A 15,871-nucleotide genomic window follows, 5' to 3' on the forward strand; every position below is an offset into this window, starting at 1 on the left:
TGGGCTTTGAAGCTGAGCAATGACGAGCGAAGCACCGGGATGGTTCCCATGCCGAGTACACAGAAACCAGGCAATAGCCTGGACTTCAGAGAAATTCTTACTTTTGATATATTCAACACAGTTTTGCAGATCAAAAAACCCCTGTCTTATAAGGGACTTCCTGAGAGAGACATATATATTTTTAGAATGCGAATAATTTGGTTTCATGTAAGAACTGACTACCAGAACTGAATCTGTCATTCTTAGATACACAGCTGGGACTGTAGATTCCTAATTCACAGCACGGAATACCAAGATTTGTCCTCTTTCCAGGCATCATTAATAAAGCAGCGGTATCAAGATTTTATTTTTATTTAACCCTCTTGTTCTTTATATTAAAAACAGTGTCTCAAAACCTTGTCTTGACACCTCACTTGAATTGGCAAAATAAGTTTCTCCAATTGCGTCCCTGTTTTGGGATACATTTGAAGCTACTTGTTCACTCTGTAAGAAATGCTATTTCACTGCATTTTAATTAGAATTTATATAATGATTTGTACAGCAACTATGTAAGCGTAAACAGTGTAAAACTAAACAAGTATTAATTTATAGATTATTTGTGTTGTTGCTGTAGGCCAGTGCCAGGTGTCAGTCCCAGCTGTAAATAACAGCAGTGCATTGCTCTGCTGCAGCCATTTCTGTAGCCCAGTAATTCAGCATAGGAATTAAAGGAATTTTAGCCAGACTTCTCAGAAGTATTTGCCTTTTAAAACCTGTAGCTCCAGTATCACTTGAGGGATAAGGATCGACTTTCATGATAACAGCCTACACCTTAAAATTTAGGTGGGAGATGTGTTGGTGCACAGCCTTAGAGAGGCTAGGTGTGTCATCCAGCAAAATGAGAAGACAAACATGGATCTCGTGGATATATTACTTCATAACTTAAAACTACTTTCCTGTGTTGTACTCCTTAAATCTTTTAAGTATGGTATGACGAAATCCTGTTTATAAGAGCAGCAAGGGAATAAACCAATTTAACAGTCCCTTTGTGGGTTTAAATTACCTCTTTTTACTGTTGAAATTCTGAATTCTTTTTTTCTGCAGTTGAATAAAAATCCATCTATCCATTTAACATGTAATAAGCCTCTCTCACATATTTCTAGATTTTTCAGTGACTGGCGACACTTAACGTGATGGTTCTCTGAAAATACTCCACTTTTCTTTGAGTCCTCTTCAGTTCATTTATAGTTCATAAAAACTAAATATTTCAGCAGCGTTTCCAGGAAGCTGCAGATGCAGCTGGACCCAACCTGCAGCATCTCCTGCTCTTCCCTGGAGCTGCAAGGTGAGCGTAGGAAACGCTTTGTACCGCTCCAAATTCTCTACTGTCCAAGGCAGCAGGACCAAAATAAAATAAAAGCTGTGTATAATGGCTTAGCCAGGACCTTTTCACAGCTATGGAGCCTGTTTAAAACCATGGAGTAATGGACATGGGGTAAAGGGATGTAAAAAGTGTGGTGATGGTGTTTCTCCTTCTCTCCCCATTCCCTGGTAATCCAGATGGCTTAATTAATTTTGAGTTTTATAGGTAGGGGTGAAGTGTGTCAGAAATGTCATTCCGTATTTAAAAGTGAATTATCCCTTTGTGTAAAAAGAGCAGAGCATATTTGTTGAGGTCATCCTGAAAGCATCATCACTAGAAATTATCTGCTGATGCAGAAAATTGGATTTATTCTTATGTTAGCATTTCCATAAAAACACAATTATATATAAATTTATGTTCTCTAAAAGCTTGTAGTAAACTGGGCTTTCAGAAAATAAGACACTTATCTTTTAAAGTCCAGTTTTAAATGACCAGATGGTGCTTACAGTATGGAAGCATAAAACTGGTGAGAGATAATTGATTATTTCCATTTAAAAAGGGGGGGATGGAACTCGAGGTGAAACTCCTTTTAATTGCTGTACGGTTAACTCCTGCTGATCAGCAGAATCTCTGCAATATCTGCAGCTGTTTCTGGAGCACCTTGTTGAAATCACCAGTGGTCAGGTCCGGCACCGCTGTACCATCCTGGCACGCCTGGGGCTGCACGAGTCCCCCAGCTCAGCTGCCGAGCGGCCCCCAGGGATGTCAGATGGGGCTGCAATTAAGCAACGGGTTTAAAACTTAACTCAGCGGCTCTGATGCCGTGGCTTACTAGGGAGGTGAAATTAAACTTCTGTTTAATAGGGATTTTATGAAGTGTATCTTAAATATTCCTGCGCATTTGAAAAATGCACATCATTTGTTTGAAGGACTTCATTCCTCAGCAAAACTAGGGTCTTCTGAGCGAATGTGCTTAAATCACTTCAACTTCTGGATTTATTTTCACGCTGTTCAGCCTTGCTCCTTGATGGGGCTGTAATGGTGGTGTTGGAGCATGCTTCATGCAGCAGGAGGTTTATCTTGCAGGAAGAAAATAATAAAAGAAAATCCCGAGAGAGGGTTTACATAGTTTCTGCCTTCTCCTGGGGGACCAGGACACGTGAGCCCCTGAGCGTGTCTGTGGAGGTCCTGTCCTTTCCCAGTCCCTCCTTCACTTCTTCTGGAGGCTCCTGCCTTGGGGCTGCTATCACCGTCCCTGCCGGGGCTCTGGCTGTAAAGTCCTCCATTACCAGCCTGCTTGCTGCTCCTCATACACATTATTGTTTTGAAAGTGCATTTGAGGGGCAGTAACATCAAGAATCAATCCAGCCTTGAGCATTGAGTTTCTTCTTATTATAGGTTGTGCTTAAAAAAAAAAAAAAAAAAAAAAAAAAAAAAAAAGGCAAAAAAAAAATAGCCATCCCTTTTTATGTAGGTATCTCAGTGATTTAAGCTGTGTGAACTACAAATATTTCTGGGCTTCAGGTTTTGATTATAAGGCTGTTTTGTTGGAAATCCCTCTTTCATGGTGCTGGGTAGGTGGCGGTTAAATTCTGCTGGGGAATTTCTCTTCCCCTTGTGCGCTGAGGCTAGTGAGAGTTTGTTCGCTGATTCCCGGTGGCTGCTGAGCATCTCATCAACATCACGCTTTTTATTTAGAAGCGGTTGCCCCGTGATTGCTGCCGTTTCTTTGCATCCTCTGCATTTGGTGAAACAATCTGTTATCGCAGCAGGGAGGTGAATTGTGACTTGGTACGTTTGATCTTGTTGCTTGCGGAGAGCTGGAAAAACCCAAATTATCTTCCAGGTGCCCCCGCCTGTCCCCTTCCCACCAAACAACATCACGGTGCGCACGTGGCGATGCTGCTGCTGGACGGGCTCCACCGGGACTCTGAACTAGCAGAACCAGCAGCTCCGGCTGTAAGCACTGCATCTTAAAACCCTCTCCCCTCTCTGTTTTGCAGGTATGGTGTGAATATGCGTTGCTTGGCAGCTCGGGTCAACTACAAGACTTTGATCGTCATCTGCGCCCTCTTCACCCTGGTGATGGTGCTGCTCTGGAACCGATGCTCCTCCGACAGAGCCGGCCCGTTCCCCCGCAGCCTCGCTGGTCCCGAACGCCGAGCCGCTGCTGCAGCCTCCGAGAGTGACCTGGCCCGGCAGCAGAGCGAGGAGGCATCGCCCCAGGAGCAGCAGAAAGCTCCCCCCGTCGCAGGAGGCTTCAACGGCAACAAAGCCCCGGGGCTGAAGTATGAGGAGATTGACTGTCTGATCAATGATGAGCACACCGTTAAAGGGAGGAGGGAAGGCAACGAGGTCTTCCTGCCGTTCAGCTGGGTAGAGAAATACTTTGAGGTTTATGGGAAAATTGCTCAGTACGATGGTTATGACAGGTTTGAATTCTCTCATAGCTACTCCAAAGTATACACACAGCGAGCACCTTACCACCCCGACGGGGTCTTCATGTCCTTCGAGGGCTACAACGTAGAGGTTCGAGACAGAGTGAAGTGCATAAGTGGTGTTGAAGGTTTGTGTTCAGTTGGTTTTTTTTCAATAGTTGAAATGCTTCTTAAAATTTGCTGTCATCATTTGAGATGCAAAGTGATCTTAATTTTGTCGTGATACTGTTGATAAAACCCACTTACTCTGAGAAATCACGCACAATCTCTGCTTTGTACTAGGTTTACCAGTTCCCATCCTGTGTCTCTGGTTTTACTGGTTGCAGCAAACTCTGGAGGTGGCGGGACACTTCTCTTACAGTGCTGCTGTCAGGTTTTGGCATTGTTGTTGATGCTTGTCATCTCTGTCAGGGAGCCAAAATTATTTTAAAATAGAAAATTAAATAAAAAAGCCTGGCCCTGCTGCCTGAGGAGGCTCCTGCTTCCCTGCAGGCACAGATACAGCCCCACGCTCTGAGCCAAACAGCACTGCCAGCACCTGTGGAACAGCCTGGTCGCTCACGGGCAGCTTAATAGTGGATATTTGTCTTCAGGTTTAACAATATCCTGTCTCCTTGCATTGCCGGGACAGTGCTGGAGATACAGCAGTCAAAACCTTCGCTGCTGGGTTGCTCGAGAGCAAGCAGGGAAGGTTTTGCTCAGCAGTGTGGGATTTGTTCTTGCCAAAGCTCGTCCTGTGCACGGGTCCAGGTAAATCAGTGCCACCGCGCTGCCGTACCCAGGGCAGGCAGGGCATCACCTCGCCTTGTCCTGCGAAAGGTGCTGCTGCCCGCAGCAAGGCGAGGAGGTTTCGGAGAACTGCTGAAGGGTCAAAAAGCTCTCCAGCCACTGAAGCGTCCCTGGATAAAATTAATATACAGTAAAACCTTTCCAGTTTGCACTTTTGCTAAACCGTGCTATCGGTAATTAGGACGCAAGGTCCTCCCTCGTCTCGGCAAAGATTTGATGGCAGAAAATTCTTGTCAGGTTTCATATTAAAAAAATCAATGACTTTATAAAACTATTATGGAATGTGACACTGTGACCCCTCATAAATTAAAGACCAACTTTCACTTAAGGAATAAAATACATTCATTTTCATGCACCTCAGTGATGGGTGATGCTCTGCTGTGTTGATATGAGCTCTTCCCATGATATGGTTACTGCAGAAAGCTGGCATGTCTTGCAATTAATTTCTCTGTAAAGGATTCACGTAAACAAATGCCTAGGGTGTGTCAGTTGAGTTTTTTGTAAGGTTGCTCTCACATTTTGATTATTTTTTTTTTTAACTCTCATCCTTGTTACATCTGCCAAGGAAGGGAAGCAGGGCTCTGAAACTCGGGGCTTTCCCAAAGGTGCAAATGCATCTTGGTAACTACACGTCCACTATGTGCAAGCATTGCCCTGCTCAGGGTTTACATCCACTGTGAGAGGCTGAGGAAACAGCTTTCCTTTCTAATTGCTATGGTCATTGCTGGTTAAATACAGTTTGTGAATATGAATAATAGCCATGGGTGCTGCTTTTGTTGTTGGGCTTGGACCTAGGTCTTGGAGCCCCACCAGTTTTTGTACGATATGTGGAGGATGTGCAAGATGCCCCTTTGCCCTTTGCAACTGGACTCCACAATTCTTGTGATGTTTTCCAGCAAAAAGCTGAAATTCAGTAAGAGCTAATTGAGAACCAGGATGGATTCTGCAGGCTATTGTTGTGTGTAGCTGCTCTCTACTTAAGCCTCAAGAGACCAGCGAGTTTAACACTCGACAATGTGATTATTTATCTATAAACCTTGCTTTTTTGCAGCATGTGATTTAACAGCTATCATTGTGAAACGTGGTGCCAGAGCCTGGGTTTTGTAAAGACAGTAGAGTTACTGGCATCCAGCAAGCAGGTCGGAGTTGTAGTTTGTTGGGAAGAGGTTTTAATATTAAAACACGTTCTCAGACAGTTTTAGGCTCTTGCCTTGCATCACTCTAGCCCTAGAGATTCTCATATTGCTGCGTGACGGAAAAAACCTCATGTTATATTTTCACCTTCTCCCTTTCTGCAAGGTTAATGTGTTGTTATGTCCTGTGACCTGGAGAATTTAATCTTGTCATCTTATATAAATTTCAAGTAAAGCTCTCGTAGCAGATTTCTTTTTTTGCATCTTTCAGTCTCAATGAATGCACCCTTAACTGAAAATGCTTTGCATTAATGAGCAAGCTGGCTTGCAGGAGTTGAGCTAATACATGGTATTTAAATATTTCCTGCGATGGTTTTCTCTTTAGGCAGCAGTAAACCATCACATCTCCATCAGTAATGTTTATTAATAACACAAACCACCAAAATATGTATGAAAATGTATCTTTTTACATTTAGTTTAAGTAAGCTTTTCATTGTACCAGATTTCAGAAGAAACTGGTTTCTGAGCATGACATTGCCAAGGGGAAAAATGGTGCAAATGCCAACATGTTTATTTTCATCTTCCTTTTCCTTTTCTTACACACCTGCAAAGGTTTACAGTACTAAATATCCTTGGCTTCCTGCAAGAGGGTCACAGTGATCTATTCCCACTTTGGATTCATATTTAGAGGTTGGGAATTTGTTCCAAATAAAACTCAGGACTTTAGGAGAATCCTGGTTTTATCTGTATCTTAAGTATCCTGTGTTTGCTTGCTTATGAAGGTATGTGTATAAATAAGTCTCCTCCACACAGTTTGTTTTCATTTCCCACACAGCCGGTGATGCAATAGGCAGTTTATGGCACGAGGGTTTTTCCACCCAAACCCCGACGCTGCAGCTCCTGGGAGCTGGTGAAGGGCAGGCAGAGGAGAGCCTGGAGCTTGGCAGGGTTTTCTGCAGGTGCATCTCTGCTAACGATCATAACGGAGGGTGGAAGTTTTATATCAAGCATGGCTATGTGACATTGTCTGAGCTCATGCAATGGGTTTTGCATGTGAAATGCAATACATCAGGCTACGGAAGATGTACTCTGTGATCTTCCTGCTTTGAATCCTCTAAAGAGGTGGTGCTCCAGGGGGTTCTTCTGGTCCGTGCAGACTTTTAAATCTAAAATCACCCTAACCCTGAGTTAAGAGTGAGAATTGTGCTGTCCTGCGAGGCTACCAGCTTTTGGGACAGTGGGTCGTGTGTGGAGGGTTAATCCCAGGTACGGCTGGGTTGGAGCAGTAGCTCTGAAGACAAGGGACAGCTTTGGGTGGAAGAGCTGGGGCATGTTCTGCTGGTATTGCATGGAGAGCTTGGCTGGTTTCCGCAGGCAGCACTTCAGACTGCGCTTGTAATACTCTTAGGGGAGCCAAGGTAATTGGAGCAGATTTGCAGATGCTGGCTAAATTGCTCTTTTAGCATCAAATAACTCTTACCAAAATCTAGTAATAACATATACACCGAATTTGCAAAGATTTCTGTGGCATTAAAGGGATTGTGTTAGATGTAACATTGTTTGGAGATTTAGTGGTCTCTGGGGTAGGGGGGGGGGGGAAATCTGTTAGGGCATTTTAAATGTATTTTAAAATAAGTGTGGTGCTTCAGTAAACAATTAAATGAGAATGTATGGAAGACCATGATAAGGACTTCTCGGCCGCTCAGATCTGCTTAGTTTTTCCTAGTCATGGATCTCAGTGTAAATGGGAGCAATTCACTCCTTAAACAGGACTTTCCTCAAGTCTAGCTAAAGGTGAAGCCTAGAAATACCATTTGCTAGAAGTAAAGGAGTGATGGGGTATGGAGGAGGAGTGTGCAGAGCTGTAAACACTGCTTTTTGAAAACATGCTGATAAAATACTAATTTTCTTCCTCTCTCGTAGGTGTGCCATTATCCACACAGTGGGGACCTCAAGGCTATTTCTACCCCATCCAGATTGCACAGTACGGGTTGAGCCACTACAGTAAAAACCTGACAGAGAAACCACCTCACATCGAGGTGTATGAAACGGCTGAAGAGAAGGACAAAACCAGCAGGTCCGCAGACTGGACAGTGCCAAAAGGCTGCTCTCTGTCCACAGTATCTGATAAAGCCAAGTTCACTAGTGTCAAACAGTTTGTTGCTCCAGGTGGGTTATCCTAAATGTGTGGCAGCAAAGCCATGTCTGTTAATTTGCACAGATGGTATCAGGGGAGCTTTAACTTGCTGGGATCAAAGTGTTTTCATTTATCCTGTGTGACTTCCCATCCTTAAGATCTCACCTGAGAATGTCATCTTGTCTCCGTACCTCTGGAGTTTTTCTTTTCTTCTGTTTTCTCTCTGTCACTGCTTTTTCAACACTCTTTTAATGAAAAAGTGGGTGGATGTATGCACGGAGGGCAGTGAGAAGCTACAGTCACGTTTCCTGAGCCTTTCAGCTTCTGTCTCAAAATAGAAGCAAAAAAAAAAAAAAAAAAAAAAAAAAAAGATGGACCCAGTTGTGAAGCCTGGGAAATAGCACTGACGTGTGATAAGCAGATGTTGACAGATGATAGATAAGGTCTATTTTCAGCCTGGGGCAAGCATAGCACATGCAACTCTTCGGTTGGACCTGGGATCTCTCTCTTCATTGGGATGCAAGTATTTTTGCAAAATTTGAGATCTTGGTTCTGGCTAACCCAAGTTGCCTTAAACAAAGCAGCAAGAGAGAGCAGCTGCCCATGTGCTGCGCAGGTATTTGCAGAGGACTGGGGGAGGACAGTGAAGGTCTGGGGCTGCATACGGGCATTCTCCTTCACCTGCAGACGTGCAAGATGCATTTTGTTGCCGTCTCTTCAATTTACTGTGTTCTGTTTTGTACTTAGCAGGGAAATTCATTATTTCATGCAAGAGTTTCCTTTGTGCTAGGACAGGCTCATTAATAAGGACGTAATGTATTTTTCCTCGATCAATACCCATTAGAATTAATGAGTCCATTACTTAAAAAGACAATGAAGTAATTTTCAGTTGGCACCTTAGGCCTGAGTCTCTAGGGAAAAAATTGTCGAACACTCTTGTGTCTTTGTAGTAGATAAATATGGGGAGAGGAAAGGCTAAAAGATCTGTTATGTATTCTCTCCTCATCCTTTATTGATGGCAGAGTAATCTGCGGGGCTCGAAGGCCGAGGTATGCATCCACTCGTCTTAGATGGCCTTAAGTAATGGATTTATAGGCGCTTAAGGCAGTGCAAACAACAGGCAGCCTTTAGTTCTCCTTTGCTTCTTAAAACTCCCTCCCCCCCCATTGTAATTCACTTCGTTATCACACAAGCATTTATTTACAAGGAACCATAAAACTTACTTGACAGGAATTGTGAGTGGGGTTTTTTAATTAGATTTTTCATAGGAGCAAAACGTTGTGTAACAAAGCGCTCAGTTTCTTCTCCCGAAGCAGATGCTGATCTCCAAAACTCAAAGGAGTGAGGCTTTTACTTTAAAAGATTGGAAAACATGACATTCAGTCAAAATAATAGGTACTGTACAATAGCACCGTACAACACAAGACATTGCAAAATGCCATAGATTAGTTTGGGAGATGGAGAAAAGCCTCTGCTCTGCAGAAGAAGCTGACCGTAACTCGAAGGTTGCACATAGAAATATTTATGGGGTATTTCACACATCAAGAAGTAGCAGAAAGGAGACAATTGCCTCGCACAGGCAAATTTTATTCTATGGAAAGCTGTTAATTTAAGATGACTGTCTTTAAGTGTTTATCATCCCCCTGTGCCTTCAAAGCTACAAGATTTGCACACAGCTTTACAAACTAATTAGCCCTTTGATCTTCTAGTATAGGTTTTTGGGGGAGTAGTTGATTTTACATTTTAAAATCTAGCCTGTTAGAGAGCACCGGATTTTATTATGTGGCATTGCCTAGGAGCTTTATTTAAATTTTTTTTTAATTAAACTGAGTTTTGCCAATGGAGAGGTTAATAAATACTTTAACACATTAGTCTTTCTATATTCTTTTCTTTTTTTCCCCCATTAAACTAATCAGCGCACTGGTTTTTGGAACTTTCAGGTTGGGAAAGAAAAAAGTTGTAAATGTAAATATTAGTCCCAGGGGGATCCTGAATACCTGCTTCTCAGCACTCATGGCTTTTTTGTTTTTGCTGAAAGCAGAGCTTTATTCAGAAATGCGACTGCTCGAGCGGCGCTGCGTTTTTGGTGTCTTTTCTGCCAAGTGAAATTTTCAGTTTGGAGCAAAAGAGTGGTGGTTCATTTATGTTGTGAATTACAGAAGGGAAAGATCACGCAGCATCTACGTTCTTGCAGCTTGGCTGCTGTGCCCCATCCTGCAGGAAAAGTGCGGCTCTGCCTGTCCTGCGTCCTGCCAGCAGGCAGCTGCAGGCAGCAGTAAGACCCCCCCCGCTGATGTCCCTTTCCCTTACCCCAGATCCTGCTGGTGTCCGTTGCACTCCTCCATTGATCAGGTACCAGAAGCCCCCAATAAAGCCATCGATCGAGCCCCTGGCACTTCTGCTCTGCAGTGAAGTGTTGCAGCGTGTTAATGTAAGAGGCAAACGAGTTTTCCCCGGTGCTGCGGGAGTCGGCCTTCGCTCGCGGATTTACGTTTATGCTTAATTAAATAATACATGGTAGGGCACAGAAAGAATGATTGAATTATTGATGGGCTGCCCTAAAAGCTTTTGGATCCTGTCTGGTAAGAGGGGTTACCTCTGGAAGTTGCGCTCTGTAGCTTAAACATTTTGGAGAAATGAGTGTTTTACCACTGAACAAGGCTTTTTTGGTTTGTTTTGCAGAAAATACCGAGGGGGTATCTCTGCAGCTTGGGAACACCCGAGATTTTATTATTTCTTTCGATCTCAAGTTCATAACAAATGGGAGCGTTTCCGTGGTTCTCGAGACGACAGAGAAGAACCAACTCTTCACCGTCCACTACGTCTCCAACACCCAGCTCATCGCTTTTAAGGACCGAGACATCTACTACGGCATCGGTCCCAGGACTAGCTGGAGCACCCTCACCAGAGACCTGGTGACCGACCTACGGAAAGGCGTCGGCCTCTCGAACACAAAAGCCGTCAAGCAGACCAAAATCATGCCCAAGAGAGTGGTGAGGCTGGTAGCGAAGGGTAGAGGCTTCCTCGATAACGTCACCATCTCGGCCACCGCTCACATGGCGGCTTTTTTTGCTGCCAGCAACTGGCTGGTGAGGAACCAGGACGAGAGGGGCGGCTGGCCCATCATGGTGACGAGGAAGCTGGGGGAAGGCTTTAAGTCCTTGGACCCGGGCTGGTACTCGGCCATGGCGCAAGGACAGGCCATCTCCACGCTGGTGCGGGCGTACCTGCTGACGAAGGACCACGCGTTCCTCAGCTCGGCTCTGCGGGCGACGGCGCCGTACAAGCTGCCGTCGGAGCAGCGCGGGGTGAAAGCCGTCTTCATGAACCGGCACGACTGGTATGAGGAGTACCCGACCTCACCCAGCTCCTTCGTGCTCAACGGTTTCATGTACTCCTTAATCGGGCTGTATGACTTAAAAGAAACGGCCGGGGAGAAGCTGGGGAAGGAGGCGCGGGTTCTCTACGAGCGGGGCATGGAGTCCCTGAAGGCCATGCTTCCCCTCTACGACACCGGCTCAGGGACCATCTACGACCTTCGGCACTTCATGCTCGGCACCGCTCCCAACCTGGCCCGATGGGACTATCACACCACCCACATCAACCAGCTCCAGCTCCTCAGCACGATAGACGAGTCCCCCATCTTCAAAGAGTTCGTCAAGAGGTGGAAGAGCTACCTGCGAGGCGGCCGGGCAAAGCACAACTAGAGCTTACAACCAAACCCCTCGGTCCTGCTGCCTCGCAGAGGTACAGTTTCAAAGGTTGCATCCTAAATTTTTACAGACCGTTTCAAAGAAGTGATCCTTAAAACTGATCTCCTGAAATCATTGCATTCCAGTGTGAAAACATTTGGGTCTGATGGGTAGGGTTCGGGAACATCACCTGTCCTTAGTGCTCCACAGTGAAACTATCTGCACGAAGCAAAACCCCTTTGTGCTCCTGAGTTTGGGGACATTTTTTGGTTTTCTTTTTTTTCCTTTTTGTAGGAAAATATCTGCAGAAGCCATACAGGTCTCTAAAGTCCAGCACTTGCCTGAAAAGTTAGTCCGTGGCCTCTTTTAAAATGGAGTTAATATGTGTATATGTTGGAACAGCGTAACAGATCATGTGGTGTAACGCCGTAAATGTGTATTTACTTGTAGCCTGGGTAGTGGACAGTGTATCTTTTTTAAAGGTGGGGGCTTTTTAATAAGGATTCTTTTCTTGGGGTGAAAAATACACTTTTTTTTTTTTTTTTTCAGTTCTCTGTATGGAGATCCTTTAGCTGTATGGTTTCTTTACAGACATGTGAACAGAAAACACGCAGACAGCGTGCAGGCTTCGAAGTCACATCACGTAAGCACAACTCAGTGGGGCTCACGGACTGCACAAAGCCTGCAACCATGCCACCCCCTTTTTATAAAGCCAAATTTACCATCACCTGTCAGGTTTGCTGGTGTCGCGTCCTCCCTGGTAGCTGGAATCTCTTGTCATGGAGCCTGATGTTTTGTACTGTATTTTTTAATTACATCTGAGAGGTTTCTCTAAGCTTTGGCAACTTCATGCTTTGGGAGACTTGTCTTGAATTCCAGAGTATGACGTGGAGCTCATTTTCAGTAGTGTGCAGGAAATGCAATTGGAATTAATTACAGTTTTCCTATGGTGATTTTCATTTTTAACCTGCTTGAGTGTATCAAGCATTTTAAAAATTAAAATTACCCCAGAGGGCTTTCCAGCTCCACCTGTGCTTTAATACCAAGTTTCACCTCTGCCTACTGTCTTACTCATAGTGTAAGGGGTTGTTACATCTCCAGCACTGGCTTTTTGGGTGTCCTTTGTCTTCGTGGCTCTGCCAAGCAAGCAAGGGTACCCGTGCAATAACCAAACACACACGTCCGAACCCAAACGCTTTCACTGTACTGTTGTAATGCAGAAGAAACCAAGTGGTTTCTTTTTCCTGTTTATCTGTCCTTTACAACCACCATTAGTCTGCCGCCTTGGTGTGTAGCATCCTGGTTGATCCAGAAGAGTAAAACCAACTGATAGCATCGTTAGATCAGGGGTGTTTTGGTTGGTAGTGTAACAAATATTGGGTTATCAGCTCTGTTGAGGCATGCTGGTGTTTGCTGTTAAGAGTCCCAGACTTGAAAGCTCCTGACATATGCCGGCATGGGAAGGACATGTATTAGCTTTGGGGTTTTTCCACTGATCCTATTACGTGTTGTACGTGTAGGTGGGGGTTAAGCTTAAGAAGTTCGTGCTGACAACAAAGTTCATTTAAATCATAAAAAGGCTAGGCACAAGGACAATATGCATCTTAATTTTTTTTCTTTTCTCTATTTTTTGATGCTTTTTCTATTTCTCGCAGATATTTGAAGCAATTTTTTAATTACTTGATCTTTGCAAACGCATGCTACGATTATATCAATTAATATGAAAAGTGGATGTCACAGGAGAAATTTCAATACCAAAGGTAGCAGAGGTGAATTTTTTTTTACGTACATGTGTACACACACGCGCACACTCACACACATACAAAACCCAGAAAAATGTGCTTCCTTTACAAACGACTGGTCCTTGCTGCAAACACAGAAACATCTTTCTCCTGCATGTTTCCTCCATCTTGTGCCCATTTTGGATTTGGAGAATCTGGAGAGACTCTCTGGGTACTGCTTAAGAGGTGGTATCGGTGCCTTACGGAGGCCACAATTTCCTCTTGCTTTTGGGGGGGTTTTTTGGTTTTTGGGGGTTTTTTGGTTTTTTTTTTAATTAATGCCAGTTGAAAAATTGCAGTGTTGCTGATTTTTCAGTGCTTCGTGAGCGGCAGCCCGGCAGCTGTTGGATAGGTGAGCTCAGAAGCGTAGGTTGGCCATGCCAACGCCGTCGGTCCTGTCCGACCACCTTATCCTTAACATCTCCATTGCATTTTTGTTGGCCTTAGCACATGTGTGACGTCAACCAACCACCATCAGAGGCTGTAGAACCGAAGAGAGTTAGTGTGGGGTTTCTCCTGTTACTCTTTTTAATTGAGTTGTGCGGTGGAAGAGGATTATTGGACATTGGTGCCCATAACTTCATCGAATTCACTTAAGTTGGGGTTTTTTTGTTTCTTTTCAGTCTTCAAACTGACAAAGGTCTTAGGGGCTAAGATCTGTTCAATCTTTCCATGGGGCTTACTGTACATAGAATTCATTGGAAACATAGTGCGCATGAGTATATGCAAACCAGTGACACACAAGCACAACTGTACAAGTGTGGCAGTGCTGTTTTTCTTGGCCATTGTGCAAGACATTCACTGAAAGCTGCTATTTTCATTCACCTTGTAATTGTACTTTATTTTTTCTACTTTTTTTTTTTACATGTGGGATATACACCATGTGTTAAATATGCAATAAATTGTTTACAGGATGCTCTTGTAAAGGGTAGTCCTTTGTAAAGCTGTACAGACTTTGCAGTTTAAGCACAATGTGCACATGTTAGTTTTATATACAGCAAGACATGACTTTTTGCAGCGGGAAAGGTTCTACTATGTTTATATACAAAGTAAATGGATCAACGTTTGTGCTTAATGTAAAGCTGCTTTATAAGACTGTAAAATAAATTTTTTTATCTTAAGACAAACGTGGGGCATCTTCATTATTTCAGTTGGTACCTTCTACCCTATGTGTGGTTGCAGGTGAGCCCTGGTGAGCAGTCATCTTAGTGGTTTTGAGATGTCTGCTTTTAGGGTATTCTGGAAGGTTTTTATTCTAAGTAAGGTGGAAAATGTTCTTCTTTTCAACAGTTAAGAGTTTGCTGATTTGGCATGAGGACTACAGATCTATATTCTCTGTCTGGTCGAGTAAAGTTCATGCAGTATGTTGCTGGTGTGAGTTGTTTCTGCTAAAGGCATCTCATTTTGAGTTTCTATGATTTTTGTTAAATAACAATTTTAACTGACTGGCCACTAAAAAATACCCTAACAAAGACAGCAGGTGGGTCTGCTGAGGTTGCCTGTAATGTCCAAGAAGTGCACCACTTTCTTAATTCCTCTTTTCAGCTAAAAATATGCAAGTCCTATCAAAATTCCCCCCCAAAATTGGGATTGAGGTCACCTCTGTCTTAGCCGTTCCATGCCTGAAGTGATGCTTCCCACCTTGATGCAGAAGTGCTGTTAAATCGGAGCTGATCGATGGAAAGTCGGTGCCTCCTTGGCTGTAAATGTGAGCTGCACCCAGGATGCCACGTTTGACTTGGTCGTGAATAATTTTGCATGACTGAAATGCATAGAGCAAATCTTCTGCAGCTGGGCAGAGCTTCAGGACTGTCTCCCAACTGCTTGGGTGAAAATATTGATTTTCATTACTTAGCAGTTTGTTAAAAACGTATGAATTGAAAATAGAAGTGGATTTCAATATGTTGTCTTGGTGATGAATTTGAATGTTTGCTGCTCAGTTTGTGGTGAAAGGAGATACATTTACCATCTGCCTGGAGTGACTGATAACTCCCATGTATGCGTTACATTTCCTGAATGTTAAATAGCTGCTTCCATACTTTACTAATCTCCTCCAAAAATGGCAGGAGCTATTTAAAAGGCAAGCACTCAATGTTTCAGCCTATTCAACAAGGTGGAATTTTGCAATGAAGTGCAAATGTTGAAAGACATCCTGGCGCTCACTGGCTTGAATCTTTAGGACAGTAAGTATTTTAAGAGCTCATCTTGTTGAATTTGTATCTCTGAGCAACTTGCTGAGTAGCTCTCGTTGGGTTGAACTGAAAATTAACAGGATGGAGCACCTCGCGCCATGGTAATAACCACTAATGAGCAGAGGGTGGGAGGAGGGAGCAGAGGGGTTCTGCTCCTGCTCTCGTAGCTACTCAGGGGTTCCCCATCTCAGAGGAGAGGAGTACATGTGCCTGCCTTGGTCTGGAAGGGGTCGAACCCCACCATGCTGCTGGCCTCGAGCGGAGCTGCCATCCTGGGATCAGGACACGCTCTGGAGTCTGTCTGTCTGCACTGGCCAGGACAGATGGATTCTGTGCATCTCCTGCCAGCTGCCACAAAAGGCTGTTC

At 44.0% G+C, this 15,871-nt stretch overlaps 1 protein-coding gene across 8 annotated transcripts in view; it reads left to right on the forward strand.

The window, feature by feature from the left end:
- Nucleotides 1–13,909, forward strand: part of GLCE (glucuronic acid epimerase) — a 54,415-nt gene extending 40,506 nt beyond the window's left edge. For all 8 annotated transcript variants that reach the window (XM_075044683.1, XM_075044687.1, XM_075044682.1 and 5 more), the window contains 3 exons: nt 3,346–3,908; nt 7,626–7,871; nt 10,522–13,909. In XM_075044683.1, coding sequence (XP_074900784.1) covers nt 3,359–3,908; nt 7,626–7,871; nt 10,522–11,546 — 1,821 coding nt within the window. In that variant the 5' untranslated portion in view covers nt 3,346–3,358 and the 3' untranslated portion in view covers nt 11,547–13,909. The remainder of the gene's footprint in view (nt 1–3,345; nt 3,909–7,625; nt 7,872–10,521) is intronic.
- The last annotated feature ends 1,962 nt before the right edge of the window (nt 13,910–15,871 follow it).

Source organism: Buteo buteo, chromosome 13 (assembly GCF_964188355.1).
Source record: "Buteo buteo chromosome 13, bButBut1.hap1.1, whole genome shotgun sequence".
Classification (NCBI taxonomy): domain Eukaryota; kingdom Metazoa; phylum Chordata; class Aves; order Accipitriformes; family Accipitridae; genus Buteo; species Buteo buteo.